At 50.7% G+C, this 24,229-nt stretch overlaps 11 protein-coding genes and 1 non-coding gene across 12 annotated transcripts; 8 read left to right on the forward strand and 4 right to left on the reverse strand.

The window, feature by feature from the left end:
• Positions 1-197: 197 nt before the first annotated feature.
• On the forward strand, positions 198-1,199 carry ASPVEDRAFT_140550 (sugar phosphate isomerase/epimerase family protein; the record flags this gene model as incomplete). Its single annotated transcript, XM_040807666.1, has 1 exon — positions 198-1,199. The coding sequence occupies one exon, from the start codon at positions 198-200 to the stop codon at positions 1,197-1,199; it is 1,002 nt and encodes a 333-aa protein (XP_040672430.1).
• Positions 1,200-1,428: 229 nt separating this feature from the next.
• Positions 1,429-1,502, forward strand: ASPVEDRAFT_t129. The gene has a single exon. It is a non-coding gene; the product is annotated as a tRNA-Ile (tRNA).
• Positions 1,503-1,709: 207 nt separating this feature from the next.
• Positions 1,710-8,220, forward strand: ASPVEDRAFT_46017 (RNA helicase SLH1). The gene has a single exon (XM_040813446.1). It carries the CDS (start codon positions 1,943-1,945, stop codon positions 8,000-8,002), a length of 6,060 nt encoding a protein of 2,019 aa, XP_040672431.1. The 5' UTR covers positions 1,710-1,942; the 3' UTR covers positions 8,003-8,220.
• A 138-nt stretch (positions 8,221-8,358) lies between these two features.
• On the reverse strand, positions 8,359-10,065 carry ASPVEDRAFT_87964 (uncharacterized protein; the record flags this gene model as incomplete). The annotated part of the gene is made up of 2 exons (XM_040818207.1): positions 8,359-9,174; positions 9,232-10,065. The coding sequence occupies 2 exons, from the start codon at positions 10,063-10,065 to the stop codon at positions 8,359-8,361; spliced, it is 1,650 nt and encodes a 549-aa protein (XP_040672432.1).
• A 2,016-nt stretch (positions 10,066-12,081) lies between these two features.
• pfy1 (profilin) lies at positions 12,082-13,024 on the forward strand. The gene is made up of 5 exons (XM_040813447.1): positions 12,082-12,115; positions 12,185-12,200; positions 12,284-12,368; positions 12,457-12,591; positions 12,671-13,024. The coding sequence occupies exons 1-5, from the start codon at positions 12,088-12,090 to the stop codon at positions 12,800-12,802; spliced, it is 396 nt and encodes a 131-aa protein (XP_040672433.1). The 5' UTR covers positions 12,082-12,087; the 3' UTR covers positions 12,803-13,024.
• Positions 13,025-13,084: 60 nt separating this feature from the next.
• Positions 13,085-14,485, reverse strand: ASPVEDRAFT_46022 (Got1 family protein). The gene is made up of 6 exons (XM_040813448.1): positions 14,373-14,485; positions 14,143-14,289; positions 14,025-14,051; positions 13,885-13,933; positions 13,796-13,811; positions 13,085-13,722 (listed from the first exon to the last, which is right to left on the reverse strand). Exons 2-6 carry the CDS (start codon positions 14,171-14,173, stop codon positions 13,426-13,428), a joined length of 420 nt encoding a protein of 139 aa, XP_040672434.1. The 5' UTR covers positions 14,174-14,289; positions 14,373-14,485; the 3' UTR covers positions 13,085-13,425.
• Positions 14,486-15,013: 528 nt separating this feature from the next.
• Positions 15,014-15,923, reverse strand: ASPVEDRAFT_332171 (uncharacterized protein). The gene is made up of 2 exons (XM_040810703.1): positions 15,196-15,923; positions 15,014-15,140 (listed from the first exon to the last, which is right to left on the reverse strand). The coding sequence occupies exon 1, from the start codon at positions 15,814-15,816 to the stop codon at positions 15,256-15,258; it is 561 nt and encodes a 186-aa protein (XP_040672435.1). The 5' UTR covers positions 15,817-15,923; the 3' UTR covers positions 15,014-15,140; positions 15,196-15,255.
• Positions 15,924-16,150: 227 nt separating this feature from the next.
• ASPVEDRAFT_46025 (DASH complex subunit DAD4) lies at positions 16,151-16,727 on the forward strand. Its single transcript, XM_040813450.1, has 5 exons — positions 16,151-16,180; positions 16,245-16,301; positions 16,354-16,398; positions 16,450-16,534; positions 16,587-16,727. Exons 1-5 carry the CDS (start codon positions 16,178-16,180, stop codon positions 16,613-16,615), a joined length of 219 nt encoding a protein of 72 aa, XP_040672436.1. The 5' UTR covers positions 16,151-16,177; the 3' UTR covers positions 16,616-16,727.
• A 332-nt stretch (positions 16,728-17,059) lies between these two features.
• ASPVEDRAFT_87969 (actin-related protein ARP5) lies at positions 17,060-19,549 on the forward strand (the record flags this gene model as incomplete). Its single annotated transcript, XM_040818209.1, has 5 exons — positions 17,060-17,255; positions 17,321-17,641; positions 17,698-18,638; positions 18,687-19,463; positions 19,517-19,549. The coding sequence occupies 5 exons, from the start codon at positions 17,060-17,062 to the stop codon at positions 19,547-19,549; spliced, it is 2,268 nt and encodes a 755-aa protein (XP_040672437.1).
• Positions 19,550-19,558: 9 nt separating this feature from the next.
• On the reverse strand, positions 19,559-20,565 carry ASPVEDRAFT_332202 (uncharacterized protein). Its single transcript, XM_040810704.1, has one exon. It carries the CDS (start codon positions 20,258-20,260, stop codon positions 19,649-19,651), a length of 612 nt encoding a protein of 203 aa, XP_040672438.1. The 5' UTR covers positions 20,261-20,565; the 3' UTR covers positions 19,559-19,648.
• Positions 20,566-21,024: 459 nt separating this feature from the next.
• ASPVEDRAFT_140182 (uncharacterized protein) lies at positions 21,025-21,737 on the forward strand (the record flags this gene model as incomplete). The annotated part of the gene is made up of 4 exons (XM_040807636.1): positions 21,025-21,171; positions 21,230-21,333; positions 21,394-21,516; positions 21,587-21,737. 4 exons carry the CDS (start codon positions 21,025-21,027, stop codon positions 21,735-21,737), a joined length of 525 nt encoding a protein of 174 aa, XP_040672439.1.
• Positions 21,738-22,848: 1,111 nt separating this feature from the next.
• On the forward strand, positions 22,849-23,946 carry ASPVEDRAFT_32960 (metallophosphatase domain-containing protein; the record flags this gene model as incomplete). Its single annotated transcript, XM_040810667.1, has 1 exon — positions 22,849-23,946. The coding sequence occupies one exon, from the start codon at positions 22,849-22,851 to the stop codon at positions 23,944-23,946; it is 1,098 nt and encodes a 365-aa protein (XP_040672440.1).
• Positions 23,947-24,229: the final 283 nt, after the last annotated feature.

Consider the following 24,229-nt stretch of genomic DNA (forward strand, 5'->3'; position numbering starts at 1 on the left):
CTTGAATGCGGGTAAACGTCTAAACGAGCTTTGATCTCGGTAATCCGGGCTCGATGAGGTTCACGAAGTCTTCATTGGTGCAGGGTATGTCCGAGACTAGGAAACTGATTTCCGGCTCGGGCTCGACCAACTACAAGAACAATGGATGCGCCATCGATGATGCACGTACCTAGCTACCGAGAACATCCTCACCCACCATGTCGCTCCCCAATAAAATCGCAATCGGCACCTCTTGCCTGGGCCAACATCCATCTCACGCATTAGACCACAAAATCCGCGCCGCGGCGCAACAAGGCTTCCAGGGCCTTGAAATCGTTTATGCCGATCTAGAGCACTACAGCAAAACCCTCCAAATCCCTATATCTACTGGCGCAAAGCAGATCCGCCAAATAAGCGACGACCTGGGTCTGACAATCATCTCGCTCGCACCCTTTGAGAACTTCGAGGGCACAAAGAGCCCACTTGAGGAGCGTCTCGCCCTCGCGCAGCGCTGGCTTGATCTCGCGCGCATCCTAGGCGCAACATATCTCCAAGTCCCGTCACAGTATGGCACCGATAGTATTCGCGATGAAGCTGTGATCGTCTCGGAGATGCAGCAGCTGGCAGATTTAGCTAGTTCGCTGTCGCCTGTTATCTCTATTGCATACGAGCCCTTATCGTGGGGCGTAGTCTATTCGACCTGGGACGATGTCCTTCGGCTCACGCAGCTCGTTAACCGCGATAATTTCGGTATTTGCCTGGATACATTCCATGAGACTACAAAGCTCTGGGCGTGCCCATTCACAGACTCGGGAGTGTACCCTGACGGACCGGAGAAGCTGGCTGCCTCGCTACGTCGCTTTGTGACGAGCATTCCCGTCGAAAAGGTCTTCTATGTACAGCTATCTGATGCTGAACGATTCGACCCCCCCTTCTCAAAGAGCCACCCCTGGTACCTCGAGGGCGAGGCGCCAGAGTTTACATGGTCGAAGCACGCCCGGCCTTACCCGCTTGAGACGGAATATGGAGGGTATACGCCTGTTACGAATGTGGTACAAGCTTGGATTGTTGATGTCGGGTTTAAGGGATGGGTGTCCATGGAGATCTTTGATCGGAGAATGCGTGACGAGGCCTATAATCCCGAGACTGCGGCCGAGAGAGGGTGGAGGTCTTGGGAGAAGGTCCAGGCTGGTGTGAGCGGGGGAAGTTCCAAGGTATGAAGTTAATTGGAATAGGTTTGTGGGAATGAGGTTGACATGTGACAGCTCTGAATATACCACTTGATTACGATAATGGGTTCTTAGATAGTACAGTATTCACAGATAACATCCGATATATTAAAGTCCCGTCACGTCAGTGGGCTTCCTTGCGTGTAGTTCTACAAGCAGATTGTACGCACACGATTGTTGGTCTTATGTAGTCAAAATATTTGCAAAAAGCTAATAACTTGGTTCCATAACTCAGTCGGTTAGAGTGTCGTGCTAATAACGCGAAAGTCGAGGGTTCGACCCCCTCTGGGACCATTTTTTGAATTTTACGGTATTGTTTCCCCACTACAGTACGGCAAACGCTCTAAGCAGAATGGCAAATATGCTTTAGCAGTAACTCTCTAGCAATCTTTTTGTGAATAAATAATGGGTCATGACTCATGGTGACCCGTATCGTAGTGACCGCTAAAAATATATAGTTCCATAATGGGACGCCGACTTTCAACATAGCAATAAAACTAGCCGAAGGCTACATAAAAGTGGCGTTTGCAATTTCAAATTACTGAATTCAGTGGAGCTTGTGAGCAATCGCATATAGATCCTTCGTGTTGTGTCCGGCAAGATAAGTTACTACTGGGCTAGTGCACCGCCCGGCGATTTCGCTGTTCCTCTTCATTCCTCACTCACCACCACGCCTCTTCTTTTCCTCTGACGGGACACGGTATTCGATTTAGACATTTTCAGCACCCCTAATCATGAACGGAACTGGATCCATTGAGTCGCAATGGCTGGCTCAATTAGCCGCCATGCGCCAGGCCATCGCAGACCTGAACCTCACGAAAGACCCCGCCAACGGTCAGCCCGCGTACGGCAGCGACCTCGACCTCGATCTCGACGAGAATTCCTCCTCCGCCGGAACTGTTGACGATGTCTGGGATCTAATCAGTTCCGACGACGAGTCTACTAGCGGACTAGACGAAATCGACGATCTGCCTTCCCCTCCTCCCTCTTCCGAGCTGCACGATCAAACATGGCTGCAGCAGAGATGCCAGCTTCTCGCCTACCAACAACCCGGGATGGACGCGAACGAGACGACACAACAACTAATTGCCGCGTTGGCTACAGATAGCGGCGATGATGAGTTGCAGATGTCGTTGGCGGAGATCGTGGGGTTTGACGACCTGGATTTTGTAATCGAGTTGATCACGCACCGGAGGGAGATACTTGGGAGCCTGGATGCCGGACCTAGGAAAACACAGGCGCAGACAGACGGATTGGCGGCTGGGACATTGCAGACAAGGGCTGAGAGGGAGCAGGCTCTCCGACACCAGGACTACCAGCATAAGAACTCGGCCTTACTACCGGAACAAGCTCGGCAGGAACCGAAATACCCGCATGTTTTCAAATCTCACGACTCGAGGAATGTACTGGCCTTGAATGGAAAGAGTTACGGGCTGCCGCTTGGCAGTAGGCAGATTGATGAACCGAAGTATACCGAGGTCGAAGTCCCAGCTTCAAAAGTTGGCACACTTGGACAACAGCAGAAGCTGGTTCCGATTTCGTCTATGGATGGCCTTTGCCAGGGCACTTTTAAGGGTTACAAGACGTTGAACAGGATGCAGAGCTTGTTATACGATGTTGCCTACAAGACGAGTGAAAACATGCTCATTTGCGCGCCGACTGGTGCGGGTAAGACGGACGCTGCTATGCTTACGATCCTAAATGCAGTTGGAAAGAACATGGTTCCCAATCCCATGGAAGAGCCCGATGCAACCGAGTTCTCGGTTCTAGTGGACGACTTCAAGATTGTCTATGTGGCTCCCATGAAAGCCCTCGCAGCAGAAGTTACTGAAAAGCTCGGAAAACGGCTTGCGTGGCTCGGAATCAAAGTTCGTGAGCTGACTGGTGACATGCAGTTGACGAAGCGGGAGATCGTGGAAACCCAGATCATCGTAACCACCCCTGAAAAATGGGACGTGGTGACCCGCAAGAGCACAGGAGACACAGAGCTTGTGCAAAAGGTCCGCTTGTTGATTATTGATGAGGTCCACATGCTTCACGATGAGCGAGGTGCGGTTATCGAATCATTGGTAGCTCGTACTCAGAGGCAGGTCGAAAGCACCCAATCGCTTATTCGCATCGTCGGTCTGTCAGCAACACTTCCAAACTATGTCGACGTCGCCGATTTCCTCAAGGTTAATAAGATGGCGGGACTGTTCTTTTTCGATTCGTCTTTTCGACCAGTGCCTCTTGAACAGCATTTTATCGGCGTTAAGGGGAAGGCGGGCTCTAAACAATCTCGCGAGAATATCGATACAGTTGCTTTTGAGAAGGTCCGGGACATGCTTGAACGAGGCCATCAGGTCATGGTATTCGTGCACTCGCGCAAAGACACAGTACTGACAGCACGGATGATGAAGCAAATGGCCGTCCAAGATGGTTGCGAGGCGCTCTTCAGCTGCCACGAGCACGAAAACTATTCTAACGCCCTTCGGGACATGAAGCATGCGCGCGCTCGCGAACTTCGTGACTTATTTTCGAGTGGATTCGGTACCCATCATGCCGGAATGAGCCGAAGTGACCGAAACCTCATGGAGCGTATGTTTTCGGAGGGGCTCATCAAGGTTCTCTGCTGTACGGCTACGCTTGCCTGGGGTGTTAACCTTCCAGCTGCGGCGGTCGTCATCAAGGGAACTCAACTATACAATCCCCAGGAGGGTAAATTCGTCGACCTTGGTATACTGGATGTCATGCAGATTTTTGGTCGTGCTGGTCGTCCTCAGTTCCAGGATACAGGTATTGGGTTCATCTGTACAACCCATGACAAGCTGAACCACTATCTCTCTGCGGTTACTTCGCAGCAACCGATTGAATCTCGTTTCTCCGGCCGACTTGTGGACAACTTGAATGCTGAGATCTCGCTTGGAACAGTTACGTCCATTCCGGAAGCAGTGCAGTGGCTGGGATATTCCTATCTATTTGTTCGCATGAAGCGGGAGCCCCGGAACTACGGTATCGATCATGCTGAAATGGTAGACGACCCTATGCTTGTCCAGAGGCGCCGCCAACTCATCGTTCAGGCGGCCCTCGTCCTGCAAAAGAGTCAGATGATTATCTACAACGAGAAAACGGACGAGCTCCGGGCCAAAGATGTTGGGCGGATTGCAAGTCAATACTACGTCCTCCAGACAAGTATTGAGATCTTCAACGAGTTGATGCGACCCCGATCTGGCGAGGCTGACGTTTTGCGAATGATTAGTATGAGTGGTGAATTCGACAACATCCAATCTCGCGATAGTGAGTCGAAAGAGCTCACCCGACTTCGCGAGGAAGCGGTCCAGACTGAAGTGGAAGGAGGAAATGATTCTGCTCACGCAAAGACCAACATTCTACTCCAGTCCTACATTTCCCGCGCCAAACTTGAGGATTTTGCGTTAGTCTCGGATACGGGATATGTCGCCCAGAACGCGGCACGTATCTGTCGCGCTTTGTTCATGATTGCCTTGAACCGGCACTGGGGGTATCAATGTCAGGTACTTCTTTCCATGTGCAAGTCTATCGAGAAGCAGATGTGGCCTTTCGATCACCCATTCCGTCAATTCGACCTGCCGCAGCCAATTTTGAGGAACCTGGATGAGAGATTACCATCATCATCGGTCGAATCAATGAGGGACATGGAAACCGCAGAACTTGGCGAACTCGTACACAACACTAAGATGGGAAAGACACTGGGAAAGTTGTTGGATAACTTCCCGACTCTTAGTGTTGAGGCCGAGATTGCGCCACTAAATCGCGATGTTTTGCGCGTCCGCTTAAGTCTCTATCCCGAATTCACCTGGAATGACCGACACCATGGTGCATCCGAGTCTTACTGGGTTTGGGTTGAGAACTCAGAAACATCGGAGATCTATCACCATGAATATTTCATTCTCAGCAGGAAGAAGCTCTATGATGAACACGAACTGAACTTTACCATTCCACTTTCGGATCCCCTGCCCAGCCAAATCTACGTTCGAGCCATATCTGATCGTTGGCTGGGAGCGGAGACGGTTACGCCAATCTCATTCCAGCACCTTATCCGCCCAGACACTGAGAGTGTTTATACAGACCTTCTGGATCTACAGCCTCTCCCTATATCTGCTTTGAACAATCCGATTCTCGAAGAACTTTACGGACAACGCTTTCAGTACTTCAACCCAATGCAGACCCAGCTCTTCCATGTTCTATACCATACCCAAGCAAACGTGCTTCTTGGATCACCAACAGGCAGTGGAAAGACAGTCGCTGCGGAGTTGGCCATGTGGTGGGCTTTCAGAGAGCGCCCTGGGTCCAAGGTGGTGTACATTGCACCTATGAAAGCTCTTGTTCGCGAGCGTGTTATGGATTGGGGAAAGCGAGTTACAGCGCCCATGGGATTGAAACTGGTCGAATTGACTGGTGACAACACCCCTGACACGCGGACAATCCGTGACGCTGATATTATCATTACCACTCCGGAAAAGTGGGACGGTATCTCGCGTAGTTGGCAAACCAGAGATTATGTTCGGAAGGTGAGCCTAGTGATTATCGACGAGATCCACCTGCTTGGTGGTGACCGTGGACCCATTCTCGAGATCATTGTCTCCCGTATGAACTACATCGCTTCCCAGTCGAAGGGCTCAGTTCGACTACTGGGTATGTCGACGGCTTGTGCAAATGCATCGGATCTTGCCAACTGGTTAGGCGTCAAGGAAGGACTGTACAACTTCCGGCACTCCGTGCGGCCTGTCCCTCTAGAGATTTTTATTGACGGATTCCCCGAGCAGCGTGGATTCTGCCCGCTCATGCAGTCGATGAATCGACCAACCTTCCTGGCAATTAAGAACCACTCCCCCGAGAAGCCTGTGATTGTGTTTGTCGCTTCTCGTAGACAGACTCGCTTGACCGCCAAGGACTTGATCAATTTCTGTGGAATGGAGGATAACCCGCGTCGCTTTGTTCGTATGTCAGAGGACGATCTACAGTTGAACCTTGAACGGGTCAAGGATGAGGCTCTACGTGAAGCGCTGTCCTTTGGTATCGGTCTTCACCACGCCGGTTTGGTAGAGTCTGACCGACAACTGGCCGAAGAACTATTCGCAAATAACAAGATTCAGATCCTTGTAGCCACTAGCACACTCGCTTGGGGTGTCAATCTTCCTGCACATCTTGTTGTTGTCAAAGGAACCCAATTTTTCGACGCGAAAATTGAAGGATACAGGGACATGGACTTGACGGATGTTTTGCAAATGTTGGGTCGGGCTGGGCGTCCCCAGTTCGATTCATCTGGTATTGCGCGTATCTTCACGCAGGACTCGAAGAAGGCATTCTATAAACACTTCCTGCATACCGGATTCCCTGTTGAGTCGACCCTGCACAAGGTTTTGGATAACCACTTGGGTGCCGAAGTCTCTGCTGGCACTATCACCACTAAGCAAGACGCTCTGGACTATCTTACTTGGACGTTCTTCTTCCGACGTTTGCATAAGAACCCATCGTACTACGGTCTTGAGATTTCAGCAGACCAGCACAACTCCCTTGAAGCACAGTCCCTCGCTCAGGATTTCATGATTGACCTTGTCGACAAGTCACTCGGTGAGTTGTCGGGATCTAGCTGTATCATTTTCGACTCGGCTACCGGCGAGGTCGATGCAACTCCATTCGGAAAAATCATGAGTTACTACTACCTTGCACACAAGACAATCCGTTACCTTCTCTCCCACGCAAAGCCTGCACCGACCTTCCATGACGTGCTCAGCTGGATGTGCTCCGCCACTGAATTTGACGAACTCCCTGTTCGTCACAACGAAGACCTCATCAACGCCGAACTCTCGCGCAATTTGCCCCTCTCCGTTGAACCGATGGGCGATCTCCCGATGTGGGATCCTCATGTCAAAGCCTTCCTTCTCCTCCAAGCTTATATGTCGCGCATCGATCTTCCCATCTCTGATTATGTTGGAGATCAAACTTCCGTCCTCGACCAGAGTATCCGTATTATACAGGCTTCAATCGACGCAATGGCCGAACTAGGCTACACAGCTGCGTGTCGCACATTCATAAACCTGCTGCAGTGCATTAAATCCGCGCGATGGCCAGAGGACCACCCTCTCTCTATCCTCCCAGGCATCGATCCATCCACCAACACCACCGATAAAAATCAAACACTCCCCACCTCTCTAACAGCCCTAACCTCCCTTCCACATGGCGCAATATCGTCCCTTCCCGGAAAGGTGCACCTTCCAGGCCCCGCACAAGCCCAGTTCACAAAGGCAACCACCCATCTCCCCCGCCTCGCAGTCGCGATTCCCCAAACATCCGAACGGGAAATAACAGTCGCCCTTACACGCAAGAACAACCCCACAAACCCAGACTTCCGGATATACGCACCTCGATTCCCGAAGCCCCAAACAGAAGGTTTCTTTTTGCTCGTTTGCGCGGCCAAATCAGATGGCCTGGATGGGGATCTTGTAGCTCTCAAGCGCGTTTCGTGGCCTATGGGAAATAATAACAGTGCAACCCGGGACAGTGGCAAAGGAAACTGGAAGGGCCCGAACAAGAACAATGGCAAGGGCCGAGGAAACGGTCCCATTACCACAAATTCCACAGTGAAGTTCCCCAAGGGTATTCCTGTCCCTGCAGCTGTCAATGTGCGAGTGATGAGTGATTCTTATCCGGGAATGGAGTGGGCTGTTTCTGGGGTTGAGGTTCTTGGTGAGACTGGTAGTAGTAGCAAGGGTAAGGAGGTTGAGACCCAGAGACAGGTTGTCCCCGAGTCGAGTGTTCCGGCGAAGGAGTGATATCTCGAATGGAACTAGGTGTTCAGCATGCCGTGCCGACCCTTTTAAGGCCTCGTTAGATGAGACAATGTCATATAAATAGAAAGTTTATATTTCATTTGTAGAACAGAAAGAAAAAACACACTGTGTTTTGAATATCCAGCCTCGAAGCAAGAAGATATCTCCCGCTATAAAAGGTATATATATATATGCTGAAAACAAAGATAGAAGTTCAACCAAGATGCCCGCTCTACGCCCTGCGCTGTGAACTGAGAAACGGAAAGCAAAATGCAATGGGTATGGAATCAGCAACTTAATAGCCAAGCAAATAAATCAGAAAATAACAAAGGAAAAAGAGGGAATATGCAACTCCCAGCTCATGCCGTCTCAATACGTGCGTCCTGCGAAAGGCCCGGCCTATGGCCGTATTCTGGATTCGTGACCTTTGGCGTTTTGGCCTGCCTCGCGACAAGTCTCTCGTTGCTAGAATTCCACTGATGGGCTCTCGGTCTAACCGGGACAATAACCTGCTTTTTGCCCTTCGACACAGAGATGGAGCGTGCAACGGAGACTTCAATCGTGGGAATTGGTCCATTTTCACGTCGGGATGTTGTCCGTGGTGGAGGAAAGAGGGCGGTCTCGTTGACTGACGGTGATACGATGGGGCGAGAGGAGACTAATGGCGAGAGGATCGGGGAGGATTTGGCCGTGCCGGTTGAGCCCGTGGTGCTATTTGAGTCCGAGCGGAGTTCTCGTGTGTTGATGGTGAGTCCCTTTGGGTGGTCGGATGGTGTTTTGCGTTTGATGGTGTCCCAGTTTGGTTCCTTCATGCCGGCGTAGGTGCGAACTGGTTCGACTTCATGGATGAGCAGTGGTTCATCGTCGGACCCAATTGAGGTTCCGGAGAGGAATGATGTGACGGAGGCCTGTGGCCGATGGGATGCTTGCGTTTTGGCTCGGTAGTCTGGTGTGAGTGTGCGTTGGCTCTTTTCGTCTGATAGCCTTTTGTGAGGGGCGTCTTCCGGAGACGTCTGGGGTCTGCGTAAATGATTTGGAGCTTGAGGTAGGTTCTGGGTCCCTAGAACTTGCGAAGCTTTACTAGATGACATTGTCGGGAATAGGGTAAAATTAGGGGATCTTGAGGGTGCTGGGGAGGTCGCTCGTCGTTGTGGCGGGCCCAGCGGGGGAGGTGACTAGGGAGCATGAGAAGAGGCGCATGGCTAAAGATCGAATAGGAACAAGATACTCACCTCTCTACCAGGAATGGTCACGTTGTCTAGTGTCTTGCTTCGTCTATCCAACAGTGAGGGTCGATTGTTGTTTAGAAGACCACCAAACATCACGCTGTACCTTTCCATCTCGACTTGTGGGATTTCAACCTGAAGAAGCGACCCAGGAACTTTCGGCTTGGAGGAGTCTTGCTTGTGAGCTAGAGCTTCATTTTCCGAAACAAGACACGGCCATACTTCTGTGTTCTCAATAGGTCCAGTTTTGGTACCAGGCCTCCGCCGAGACCTGTAGTCTATTGAATGAGTAGAACCCTGCTGCGGAATCTCGTCCGGGGCGCGAACCTGATAAAACGGTTTGGTGTCATTTGTGTTTGAAGCAAGCGCGTTCCTTGCTTTGAATAGACCTCCAATCTTCCTCCATTTGCTTGACTTCCGCTGTAGTGCCGAGGAAGGCCTCTGGTCATCGGGGGGTGTTGGTGGTGGGAGTCGTTGGTTTTGAGATGGCATGTTACGTGGTTCCAACAACCGCGGGCTTCCTAGGGCAATGCCAATCATCGCCTCATCCACTCCAAGGGGCGTATCTGACGTACGCAACGGTTCATCAGGAGGAGCAGTAAGGTGAAAATCGAAGCTGGAGGGTGGCACATTTGTTGCTCTGCTTACATCGCGTCCCTGTGATGTGTTGGAATATTGAGTGTCTTTAACAGGCTGATGAATTGGTCGGCTGTAACTGACGCTGCGGTCAATGTCCCGCAGGTCACTCCTCGGCAGTGCATCTGTATATCTCAAGCGCGGCTGGGAGATACCCTGCGTCTGTGGTGGCGAGCGTGGTTTCCCTAACATCCCTCGGGCCATGTTTCACTAGATTTGTTCCGACAAATTGGACAAATTTCGAATTAAAACAGTTGACTATGAATGAAGCGAAATTGGTGGGAAAAAAAAAGAAAAGTGGTGACTATATAAGGAATGGACAGTCTTCCAGAAGACCAGGGCGCGCACTCAAGTGTCGGAAAGATGAAGCAACACCATCTACGAAAAGGAAGGAAACAGCGGCTCATGATATTAAAAGGGCCATAACGCACAACCCCTCCGTGTCAGGGATCTAGTGGGCCTTGCAAAGTCTCACATCTCAGATCCCAGGTGAGACAAACAGCGGTTGGTTAGCGCAGGGTCACGAAGAACCGGCCAACAGGAGCGGTAGAGATAAATTGTTGCTTGCCGCCCAAGCCAGGTCGACATGTCAGTCTGAATTAAGGGGGCCAGTCATGGGTGGCCAGTTGACAGCCGCAGGAGCGGCTGATATTAAGGCATAAGAGAAAGCACCGTGGTTGCGTAGAATTTAAATTATCATCATGGGCCAGAAACCAAGCAGATACCTCCTTGGTGGGTGCGCTAATCTCAAGCAGTCGGCGTGAGACGATTTCGCCCATCATTGGTTTCAGAGTCAGCTGAAACAGGGCCCGTCCGACCAATGGACGTTGCGAACTTGGAGCATCGGAAATTGATATCCCAAATGAGCTGAGAGGCACAGACACAGATTCATATGTTCAACGTTGGATTGTCGAATTATTTTGAAGTGATGTTCGTCAGCGGCGGGTCGCCGAGACGGGTCTGCAAAGATCTGGTGTTGTTCTGGGCCGTCAATCCCAGGCTTATCGCCATCGCCGAACGTTCATATGCCCTCGTGAATCAACCATCAACCATGATCCGACAAATGGCCCGTGCAAGTAGCGACAATAATTTCGAGCCTGCAGAAACAGCGGTGAACTCTGTGGGTGAGATGGGTGGCCTTACAGAGACAGCGTTTGGATGACCTTAGGTATAGCGTTGAGCGCCAGGCCAAACTGGTGGAAAAGGAGAAGGTCGCATTTGCGGTCTACCCGACGAAAAGGTATGCGAATGAAAGACATCGGAAGCGGGAGTCACGATGACAGCCCGAGGAATCAAGGTGAGTCGCAGCTCGCGAGTCGGCGTTGCGATGCAGGGACAGCCACGGGCCCCCGAAACGGATTAGCGTGCCAAATGATCTAGATCCACCTGACAAGAGCAACACGTTTGCCAGGCCGTTCCCTACAGGACAATCAGTAGCCATGCAAGGAATATGCTCTGTATTGATGTTCAATATTGAGTTATCCAGGTATCTACAATACAAGAAGGAGCCGGAGAACGAGCTGGGCTGTTCAGCTGTTCATGGCTGGTTCGGGCGTCCAGAATGAAGTTTACTTAGAGTACTGAAACAAATCATTTCAGAAGGTTTACTGTGAAAGTCCCTGGATGAGATCCGTATTATACCGGGTATATTCCCTGGTGTTAGTTCTGCGATCGGAGCACGGATTGGTACCGATGTACAACTGTTTGCAGAGCCTCCTGCAGAGCATATTAGGATCATTAGAGTGGTAACCTCGGGATCCAGTGACAATCGTACTAATGTGAAGACCGTGATATGCAGGTAACAACAGATGATAAAAATACCCGACTACGTCAAAAACAGTATCAGTAGGCAGAACAGATACCGAACCCGTTCCTGGGAAGAAGGCAAGGCGTCATGCCGGATGGTCGAAGAATGACGGGAGAGATGCAGCGGAAATGGAAAGAAATGGCGGGGCAGGTAGCTCTGCCTCAGGCCCCGAGCCAGCACAACCCCACCCCACCTTAACTCACCTTCTTTCTGCTTTCTGCTGCCCACCGACTTCTGCCTCCTTCTCCCTATCCCGACGAATAATAACTTCAACGGCCTTGTCGCTGGACGATATTTTCTTTCGGTCCCCTGAATCCTGCTACTGTCTCTACTCAACTCGCTCGCCGTCACCTCCCAGGCGCATCCTCAACCGTTTCTCCCTTTCCACCTCCCCGCTACTTGTTTATCCAACCGTTACCATGGGTGCACACTCTGCTATCTGGCAAGGTAAGCCCTGCAGGACCGCTGTACGTTCTTTATTGAATTAGCTGTAGCTAACTCGTATCTGCTGTCTAGGTTATGTCGATTCCAGGTACCGTGCCTCCGTCATTACCCCGCCTCAACCAATATTGGAGCCCCCGCGACCTCCGCATTGATTCTGACATTCATTCACAGTTTGATGGGATCCGGCCAATTTGACAAAGCCGCAATCCTCAGCCCCGACTTCTCTGGCGTCGAGGCTTCATCCGCTGGCTTCTCGGTACTCTTGACCCTGCCCACCGCTCATTCGGTCTCCCTCCGATCGGCCGAACATTCTCCGGGATACCCGTCGCTAACGACGACTACAGATCACCCAACAAGAAATCCAGGGCATCGGATCTGCTTTTGGTGACAGCACCTACGCCATGCAGCACGGCTTCACAATTGGTGGAGAGAAGTTCCTCGCCATCAAGGCTGATGACCGTAGTCTTTACGGAAAGAAGGTACGTTTCGCGTTCCATTTAACTTAGCCCTGGGGGCATCATCCACAGTGCACAAATACTGATGAACTTCAACTTATAGGGTAAGGAGGGTGCTGTCATCGTCCGCACTGCCTCCTGCATTATGGTTGGCCACCACACTGAGGCCGTCCAGACCACAAACGCCGCTACTGCCATTGAGCGCGTTGCTGACTACATCAACGGTGCCAAATAAGCGTTGCGGTGTTGCATGTGGACTAGTCATGGGATCAGACAGACAATATGTTTGCCTAATGTAAATCACGATGGTGGTGCTTTCTTACGTCTTCTACTCTCTTCTATCTTCCAGCATCTTGCAAACCCGTAAATATGTGCAATATGTACTCTTCTAGTACAGAATGAATCCTCGTGGATGCTCTAACCTCTGTTATGGGGTTCTAGTACTGAAACCTCAATAATTAGCATCATGACCAATACTATCTGAGCGTTTTAGCTTCTTATGAAGTTTCTTGATTCGCGTTTGGTTTTATTTCTTCTGTACGTTTGTTCAACTTGCCTAGAATTCATTCCTATCTCATGATATTAAGCAGTGCACCGAGATTTCAGACCCCGGCATACCGCAGTCATTATAGTAGATATAATAGTACGTAATCGTAGTGATATAGACATTATTGAAAGACACCCTTTTCGCCCTCCAAATCTAGTTAGTTGCAGCCGGACCGCCAGTGGCAACGCTAGGTAAGACACCACGCCCAAACCCAGTTTTGACATGGCCCTTCTTGACCCAAGCGACCTGAAATAAAACCTGGAACCTAGCAGCCCCATGCACAAAAGAAAGCTGTGTAGGCACTAGTCATACTAAACCGGCAACTCAGCATTCCTCCTCCCACCTGCGAGCGTTTCCAAACCCCGCTGGATGAAGGGCCCAACAACTGGGATATTCCCAGCGAACTGGCCAATCGTGACCAAAAAGTCGCCAAAGAGGATGAAGAGGCCGTAAAGTTCAATCAGAAACCCGGTTAAGGGCCACCGGAGTAGGATCAGGATAATGCCGAGGGCGAATCCGGCAGTGCCCTTGAGCTTTTGGCGGCGCGAGAAGAACGCGAGGGTTTTTTCAAATCCAATTATAAGCGTTAGGCCGATTAGAAAGAGGATCTGGTTTGCGGGGAGTTTTGTTAGATGTATGCATGGACGGCATGGTTTATGCGAGGGGTTGGATTGGGCGTACGTTTCCCATCGCGAGTCTATAGAGGCGGGATTAGAGAATGTGCTCATAAATAAAAGAATGAAGAAATTGAGGGCGCTAAGTATACATACAATGATCGATCGAAGAACATGAGCACTCCACCGAATAAGAATAGGCCTCCTATAACCGTGCAACTGTTAGCGGTCCGAGGAGACTATATAGCACGGCGAACCACGGCGATTCCCAGGAGACTGAAAATGGTCAAACGTACCACCGGAGCAGAATATGACCCCAATTTCTGATCAGTAGAGACAGTCATTAGCATGAAAGCGTTCAAACAATGGCGTTCGGGAGCCGCATGAAGAAACCCGGGGAGTAGCCACTCTTACTTTGGTTATCTGTCATCCACATGGACGGCATCTTGGCGGTTGTTTAAGGCTTATGTGAAAGAAAATTATATGACGCGGTGTCCGAATTTGCAAGAGGTTGTAGGCGCGCGATGAACCCAAGATGGTTCCAGCAGGGAGCGGCGAGTCCTGAATTTTGTTAGAGGAAGTTAGCAATCCGCGCTGATAAGGAGCGGGTATGGGTGGGAGATCATGTCTAGATCGCCACATACTTGGAGAGTACAGCGGATGATTGGGCACGGGTTGGGATCGGGCTGGTACTATACCACGTCGACGGAGCTCTGGCAGAGTGTTTTGGCCAGATTTTCGGAGCTCTTGATCAGCAATCACTGCGATTGCGACGAATTGTCCAAAAGTTCTGCCATGTTTTTATCTTGGCATTCATACACTAAAGTGTAACAGGAAGGCGGTCTGTATCTACTTAACAACCACACAACATTCCACTGGCGGAAAAGCTCTTCTCGACTTTTCAATCAACCTGCGCTTCCGTCCGGCCCCGTATTTACGCACCATTGGATATTTGCTTCTACGATTGCATAATGGAGCAATCCACTGCAGGCAATTTACATCCCCAGGATACGACATAATGGTGAAGTTCAATTTCGGAATTGTGGCATCAAGAAGCCAAACTAGGTACAACCACAATAAACTACGAACTGTGTTATAAAGGGTTCGGAATTGCCGTCGAAATCGCTTCTCAGTACAAGATTTCGACCCTTCTTCTTTTCCCAATCCCAAGGCTGGTTGTCCAGCCTATCCGCCGCGGCAACGGCATCCTCGGATGCTGTAACTGATGTTCCGATCGTGGAGCGTCGGTATGAGTCGAGTGCTTCGAGCACAAGGCGAAGATCAAATGTTATAATATACAAGATCACGAATAAGCCGGAGCGCTTTCTTGAGCCTGTCTCGAAAGGGGCATGGTGGGTGGAAGAGCTTGACTTGGTTGGTCGTACATATCCTCGTGTCGGAGAAAGTAGCTTCTAGGGTCCATGAATGTTAGCTAGACCATAATGACAGTTCTATGGGAACTCTCACCTTGCCTCTGATGTCTTTTTTTATCGCACGAACGTTTCTTGGTGTAGAATTTGTAGCCCCTTATTTTAGAACAACGTGAGCGGCCCTGAGCTCAAGGTAGTTCTCAGGCACACCCTGCCCGAGTGTCCTAACCACGCCGAATACCTCTTTGTCGTGATACCTCAGCCGCGTCTTTGGGTCGGTGTATGCAGCCGGCAGTCCAGTAATGTCGCAATATGGCCGTTGCTGCGATGGGTGAAGCGAAGGAGCAGATTCAATGTTCGTGTAGGTTACGGTGGGACCTGAAGAGAACGCAGCGCGTGCATTCTTCTCTAGAACAAGTGTTTGGAGGCTCTGTGCGGCCTGAGCGATGTTTGCTCCGCGCTGGGCGCCCTCGGCAGGGGTCTGGCTCCCATCTGTGGTGGCGGAAGCTCCAGGGGTAGTTGCGCCGGAGTTTGCTTGCGTGGCCATCGAGGATGCCTCCCTTCTAGAGCTGTCGGAAAGTAGCTGCTTGACGTTCTTGTTTCGTCGTTGAGAAGGTTTCCAGGTCTGGCTTCGGAAGGGGCGTGGAACGGCCGCTATATCTAGCGAGTCCAGGAGTCGCTGATGAGCTTCGCTTTCGGCAGGGGTGGCAGGAGCCATGTTGGGAAGATTGATGGTTGCAGGCGACGCAAGCGATGGATATCGAAGTTAATGCGATCCTCTCAGTCGGAGTTGGAGTTGGCAGATTCTAGGTATCTTGGCCGCGGCGGACGAAGGATATGACGGCAGGAAGGCCGCAATTAAAATTCGGTGATTTGCGGATAGAATGTATATGTGGAAGCGTCTTGGGGAAAATGACAAGCCCTTCCAGTGAATGGTTTTGAATCAGGCAGTCTGCGAGATGACCGGGCCTGACCCAAATGCTCTCATCCGAGACAGGTCATGTGACCGTTCCGCATTGTCAATTACAACAACAAACATCCGCCTCCATCTACAGCAACCCAGTGATAACCGCGCAAAAATGGTAAGCATGGCGATGTAACATATTTATTTTATTTATGCTGTATGCTAATGACGGGGGAATACAGGAAAGTCCACACGAGCATCAGCAAGCCCTGCTTCTATCTCGGATTATCAACAACGTTGTATGTTCCCCACGTTAGTTCTCGTTTGCAGCTTGCACTGACATCCATTTAGGAAAAGCTGAACGAGGCTGTCATGGTCATGAATAAAAGTCTACAGGTATGGTTATCTGATGAGATTTCTCCCTCCTGTCTCTGACATTGCTCTTAGGAAGTAAACATTCAAAACATGAATGTCGAGCTTGTCGCACAAATGTTCAAGAACTATCAATCCAACGTACTATTCCACTTGGAGGGTATATTTTCCATTTCAATGAGGTATCCAGCGACCTAACTAATTGTCAATAGCCACGGAAAACCTCAAGGAGGCATCGTGACATATCCCCTTGTCAACGCTTTGATGATAATGCAGCAACCATAGATACCAATGAGTTTGATTTCCTAGCCATCAAAAAGTTTAAATGCACATTTGCCTGTCTGTAATCTGTAAGACAAAAAAAAAAAACAGTGGATTCCTTTGGCGTTCTGCTCTATAGCTACGTCGTTGAGATAGTGACACCAGTCTTGGCAATACAATGCCGGCGGTGGCCACTGGCCCAGACTTTCCATCGCGCCGGAGCTGGGGATTTCACCCGCCATCCATTGTCACCGCAAACCACCCCCCCCTCCTGGCCGACTCATATATCGATCGCACAATCCTCTCTCATCGACGATATAAAACCACCTTACTCCGCTGCCGCACGCAACGGGCAGCGATGCGGTGATCACTCTGCCTCAAAAGATCCTACTAAAAGATCCCCGTTTGACCAACGCCTCGCACCATGGCCATTACATCGGTGCAATCGATTCTGCCTGCTCGGTTCTCAATCAATTCAACGGAGCAGGGCGCCGTCAAGCCGCCTCCCAAGATCTTTGATGCTCACGAGCGTCCTTTCAAGGGCTACCAGCCGCCGCAGACTGATGGCTACGAACAGAGCAAATCCAAGCCCGATACGAGCGCTATCGTCATTGACAATGGTCAGTAGAACCTGATCAATGGCGCACACGTCTATAGTTCTTTACTAATCCCTGCCACTCTCTAGGCTCTCACCTCGTAAAGGCCGGCTGGTCGTTCGACAAGAACCCTCGTTTTGTACTACCCCCTGTGATGAGCCGATACCGGGACCGAAAACTGAACAAGGCCTGTCAATTCATCGGACATGATGCTTACATCGATGCGACTACGCGCGGTCAACTCCGGTACGCGTTCGACCCTGGTTCCAGTGTGGTGGGTAACTGGGACGTAATGGAGGGCGTGTTCGACTACCTGTTCATTAAACTTGGTATCGACGGGGCCAATGGGGGCGTTGACAGACCCATTGTCATGACAGAGCCTATTGCCAACCCGAATTACCCAAGGAGGAGTAAGAGCAACCCCATCCCATAGCGAGGGTTGCAAAGCCGATACTGATGTTTATAGTGATGAACGAGATCCTGTTCGAATGCTACTCCGCTCCATCGGTCGCGTACGGAATCGATTCTCTATTTTCCTACAGATATAATCGTGGAACGGATGGTCTGATTGTTTCTTCGTCGCATACCTCAACGCACGTTATCCCCGTCCTTAATTCGAAGGCAATGCTCTCCAACTGTTCGCGTTTGAATTTTGGTGGGATGCACGCTTCGGAATACCTCCTAAAACTTATGCGACTGAAATACCCAACGTTTCCTGGAAAGATGACGGATAATCAGATGGAAGAGCTTGTGCATAACCACTGCTACGTTTCAAAAGACTACGACCAGGAATTGAGCCGGTACTTGGACTGGACGGGCCTGGAAGACCGAGACCATGTAATTCAATACCCATTCACGGAGCATATTGTACCGGAGAAGACAGAGGAGGAGCTTGCACGAATCGCGGAGAGGAAAAAGGAGAGTGGCCGACGGTTACAAGAACAGGCGGCTAAGATGAGACTGGAGAAGTTGATGAAGAAGGAGCAGGAATTGGAATACTACAAGGACCTACAGCGCGGCCTCCAGTCAGAAACGAAGAAGGAGAAAGTTCGAATCTTGGATGCCGAGGACCTAAAGGATGAGGCGCATCTGGACCGGCTGATCCGGGATCTCGAGCGTTCTATCAAGAGGTCGAGAAACAAGGATCTCGGGAACGAGGAGACTGAAGAGGCGCAGGAGGAGACCACGTTCCCACTTCTAGAAGTCCCCGATGAGGAGTTAGATGAAGCAGGTCTAAAGGAGAAGCGTCACCAACGTCTGATGAAGTCCAACGTGGAGGCGAGACAACGAGCAAAGGAAGAGAAAGAGCGGGAACAAGCCCGCCGGGACGAGGAAATCCGGCTTGATCGCGAAAATCGTGAGAATAACTTTGACAACTGGGTCTCTGAACGGAGAGCTCAACGCCAGGTAGGTTGATTAAGTCATTCTACGGTATCTATGCTAACAAATTACCAGAACCTTCTTCAAAGAATCAAGGACCGCGACCGCATGAAGGCCGATCTCGGCAACCGCAAGTCATTAGCCAGTCAGATGCGCATGAAGACCCTCGCCAACCTCGCAGCGGACGGCCCGAAGAAGCGACGGAGGGGAGGGGATGATGATGATTTTGGAGCCAACGATGAAGACTGGGGTGTCTACCGAACGGTGGCCACTGGCGAGGCAAGCGACGATGAAGAGGAGGAAGACCTCGGTGGAATGCTCGACAACGTCGAGAAAGAGCTGCTGGAATACGACCCGGAGTTCACAGAAAACCACACGCTCGCAGCCCAGTCTGACTGGACGAAGAGTCTAATTCATGTGTTCCTGCGCGGCCCGTGGGCTTTCGACCCAGAGAGCCAACGGGAGGCCCACCAAATACATCTGAACGTCGAACGGATTCGAGTACCAGAAGTGGTCTTCAAGCCCTCAATTGCTGGAATCGACCAGGCGGGTTTGGTCGAGATCGCCGCTGATATTGTAAATCAAAGATTCCCGAACCCAGAAGAGCAGTCGAGATTACTACGCGATGTGTTCCTTACCGGTGGCAATACCCTCTTCCAGAACTTTGATGAACGGTTCCAGAACGACTTCCGGGCGTTCCTTCCTCTCGATGCTCAGCTGGGCGTACGGCGTGCGACGGATCCTATTCTCGACGCCTGGAAGGGAGCGGCGCAATGGGCTTCTGGATCGGCGCTGGCCAAGTCATCCATTTCACGCGAGGAGTACCTGGAAAAGGGCAGCGAATATCTCAAGGTAAGTTACTTTTCTCCACTTGCCACTACTGAACCTTCTAACTTGATGCACAGGAACACGATTTGGGCAATGTTACTTCGTGGTGAGGGCTCAAGAAGCACAGGGCGTAGGTTGGAGTCGGGAGTCGGGCAGTCAAGTTGTGTTGATTAAATATACTTTGTTATCCTTGCATCCTGTTGAAACATCTACCTAAAATATATTATTCTATGTATTTCCGACCCCCAGGATTTGAGTTTTGACAGGAGCTGAGGAATGAAGGGATGCACAAACTTTGTTCCTCTTCCTCGATTTACTGCAGCAGTGCAGTTTGTACTGTGTACTCCAAGCGATCTCTGCGTGAACACCGGCCCTAGATGGCATAGTGCTTTGGGTCGTCTTGATCTATCCTTGCCTTTGCGCCGCAAGCAAGGAGGCTGCATTTCCATGGTTAAGGAACCAAACCAGCTTTTCATATTCTTCTTTCTATTCATCCATCGCTTCCTCTTAGAGCCCAACTTTGTCGCTGTCGAGCAGGTGACGGACAACGTCACGGGTCTGACCAGTGGATCTTCAGCCTTGTGGACCTTCTCTCTTAGTTGTCTCTCCTCTTCCAACTCCTTCCCACGGCTCACTCCCGCCCATTTCTCAAAAATACACCCCAGACTTCCCGCGCGAAAAGCGGTGGATGGCGATCCGGCCTGGACTGATGTACGACTGATGTGATGATCGGAGGGCGAACTCCAATCGCGGCCAGTTGCGTGGTTTCGGCTCGGCTCAGTCGGATCTTGAATCTTCCCAGCTGCCACCCGGTATGCCATCTCATTATTATATTATTACCATATCGTTATCTAAACAATCCCGCTATATACCGGCAGTCGAGGTGATGGACCCATGGCTCCGGAAGTCATGCGATCCGCACATCGGCTTGGTCTCCATACTAGCCCATTGTGTTCTGCGGACCCTTCATGACAACAAAGCTGTAGCTCTGCATGCCCCTCTTTGAACCCCCCGGTCACACAACCACGCCACACACTGGCCAGTCGGTGCTCGACCCTGCTCGCGATAGGCCAATTAGTTTCCTTGTTCCAGCTCTTACGACCTCTGTTGGTCCGTCCGCACCCCTTGGCATTTATCTCGACTGTTCTATCCGGTCTCCATTATTTATCATGACGCAGACATGAGATGGAATGCCATGGACATGGCCCTCTCTCCGTCCGGAACAACTGTTGCAGTACCTCTTTCCAGCTTTAGCTTCGAGCTAGCGCATGAAAATTAAAAGGGATGCCGGGTTCTGGGCAATGGCAGGTCCGCCCCGACGTGGGCCTCCTGCAGCTGTCGGCACTGCCAAACCATCCTGACGCAAATCCTCCCTGGATAGCTGTTCCGTGGGATAGCCGAGACTAGACGGGTCTGATGCAATGAGTGTGGATGGATGTACCCCGAGATATAAAGCTTTGTGCTGCCCACCTGTCCCAGAAGGTTGTTTTGCTTTCACCCGTCCCTCTCATCTATATTGAGCGCAACCCTAGCCCTAGAACTATAACTCTCTTCTTAACCCAATTTAATTTTAAGTACTGCCAACATGCCATCGCGTCAGGCTCTTGCTCGGCCGGCATTGCTCATCGTCCGTTCTCTCCAATGGGCGAGCACAATTATCGTACTGGGGATTACTTCTTACTTCATCCACAGGGGCCCTCGTGGCGGGCATATAATTTACCAGGAGGTCATCGTACGTTGCACAAAAGACTTCTTATCTCCCCCCCGAGCTTAATACTAACCTGATGAAGGCTGCCCTTTCGGTCGTCTTCTTCCTACCGGCCTTCATCTCGCCGTTCATGCCTAACATACTCAGCCGATTCGTGTTCTTCATCGACCTGGTCTTCTCGTATCTGTATGTGCTGCCCCCCTGACCCCTAACCTAGAATCTTGAATACATGCTAACAATACCTAGCTGGCTCACTTCCTTCATATTTGCGGCCCAAGACTACAACAAGAACAACTGTTTCCTCAACGCACCTCCTTTCGTTAGTTGCGGACGCAAGAGAGCCAATGAGGCCTTTATCTTCCTCGCCTTGTACGTCATTCTATTCCACCCACAACTACCTAATCCCAATTGCATAAATCTTAAACCTAACATCCATCAGTATTTTCACGTTTTTCGGCCTCCTCCTTGAGCTTTGGTCCCTGTGGTCGTACCGCCGCGAGAACACCAACCCAATCGCGGAGAAGCATGCTCACGGTGCCGCCACTGCTCCTCATAATGGACACGACGGCCCAACCACCGCAGTCCCTTAAATCCATGCGGGAAAAAGGGCAAACCGCTGACCGTTTCTGAGAAAGTTGGGGTGAGGATTTCGGGCCATGCCAGTGACAAACCCTTGCTTCTCTCGGGATATCATACCGTGTTAACATGATGGACAACGACGATAATGCTTTTCTTTTGCCGTTGTTTTGGCTTTTTGGATACCTACATATATCGCCAGTTTCGTGCAGTGCATGTATCTGCTCCCTTATCGGTCTCGTTCAGAAGAGCTGCAATATTGCTTTGGATGGATAATTGTAATGGGGTGTCTGATTGTCTGGTGATGGATCTTGTATTTGTTCTTTTGGTTTGAGCTGAATCTTTGGGGATGGTGAGGGTTGAAGGATTTCGCTGTTTTAATATACCAACTATCGTTCATTAGTGTCTGTAATCGAATAGCAATTTGTTCAATGTGGTTCTCCTGTGCTAATACAAGGTTGTCCTGTGGTCTAAAGACGACTAATTACAAGGGGACCCAGGAATCCGATACATCAAGAAGATAAAATCACTCATTACAAAAGTGAATTTTCAGTTGAAATCCTGATTCCTGCAATCTCAGTGATATCATTATATCCAAAAAAAAAACTTGGCGATGCTACAAGTGGGACCTCCTAAATTGATCATCAAGCTGCAATAAATACTAGCTTCTATTCTACAGAGGCCTGTTTTGAATAAACCCATTATCTCAGATCCATGCTAGCAGGTTTAAAAAAAGAAAGCTTCAGCACTTAACCTTCGTTACATAAGCCACCTTTCTGAGCTGGGAATTCAAGTACATTTCAAATATATACAAATATACTGAAAAATCTCCTGAAAACAGTATCTTGATTTTATCTTTCAGCCGAAGTACTTACGGAGTAGTAAGGGTATAGTTCTAAATAAGCATGACAATGGCTGACCTAATCTACCCCACATCCTGTGACAACACTAATCTCCTTTTGGATTCGCGACTCACCGCCCCGCATCTGCCACTTCTTCTCGCTGCCTGAGGTTCGATGCACTGTCCAGACAACGTTGAGGCTGCTTCTTCAAGCCTTCAATTCAGGAACAGGAAACGGAAACGAAGCCAGGCGAGCAGCTACAAGCCACATATCGCGGGACACCATGTCGTCCCCATTTCATCGTCGCCCGTTCCCCGATTATATCCTCGCTTCGCCGCTTGCCGCCTTCCTCTACCCCTTCCACCACCTACTTCTGCGACTACGCGGTCCTCCTCGATTGCCGCCTCCAGATGCCCGTCCCCTCCGAGTGGTTTGCATCTCCGATACCCACACCCTCGAATGGGCAGATGTCCCTGATGGTGACCTTCTTATCCACGCCGGCGACCTGTGCAATGATGGTAGCGCCCGCGAGATCCAGGCCGCGGTAGACTGGTTGCGCAAGCTTCCCCATCCTCAGAAAGTCGTCATCTGCGGCAACCACGATAGCTATTTTGATATCCGATCAAGGCTGCCTGAAGACCGTGACCAGTCGTTTGCTGCTGTTTCCTCATCAACAGCCTCCCTTCGCTCCGTCGACGACTTTGACTCCCCGCACCGCATCGACTGGGGTGATATCCACTATCTCCAACATTCTTCCGTCACTCTGACCTTCCCTCCTACTTCTCAAACTCCTTCCGACACTTCCGCGTTACTGGCCTCGCGCCCTCGCTCGCTTAACATATACGGGGCTCCCCAAATACCCGCCATCGTCCCATTTGGCCCTGAACACGCATTCGCATACCCTCCCCATCATGACGCCTGGTCCGGCACTATCCCGGCAAACACCGACATCCTGATCACCCACACACCCCCGCAATCCCACCTCGATCTTTCACCGGTGTATTCTACCGGCTGCCCGTTCCTCCTATCAGATATATGGCGCGTTCGACCGGCGCTTCACGTCTTCGGACACGTCCATGCTGCCTACGGTCGGGAGTCCATCTTCTGGGATGAGGCTCAGAAAGCGTGGGAACGCATCTGTACCGCGCGTCGGCCCCGCGCAGGGAACTCACGTTTCAGTTCTCTTTTCGGATTTCTGCGGGACCTCTTTGACATTTCCGGCTGGGTCGACTCCGCGAGAGTGCTGGCCTACGGCGTATTAGGAATCATATGGGCCAAAGTCTGGGGCGGCGAAAATCGGGGAGGATGGGTGGTGAATGCAGCATGCATGTACCGGGATTCAGGCAAACTGGGAAACAAACCGCAGGTTGTAGTCCTGTAGACCCGTCCATTCAACTCCCATGATGTTGGCCGTCATTGTGATGATGTATATATGCATTTTGTCTAGCGTTGTTACCCGTACTCTCATTAGGTTCCATAATCATAATCCAACATGTGTCACGACCAAAAGCCATCGGCAAAACCCAGTCTGCATAAACATTTAAAGCTTGCTACGTTAGTGTTTAAGTCAGCACGGCAGATGCGTTGGTTACAGACTACAGGGCACAGGGTACTGTGTACTCTGTAAATGGACAGTGCGATGCCACAGGCAACGAACGAGCAAG

The sequence above is a fragment of the Aspergillus versicolor genome (genome assembly GCF_001890125.1).
Source record: "Aspergillus versicolor CBS 583.65 unplaced genomic scaffold ASPVEscaffold_11, whole genome shotgun sequence".
NCBI lineage: Eukaryota > Fungi > Ascomycota > Eurotiomycetes > Eurotiales > Aspergillaceae > Aspergillus > Aspergillus versicolor.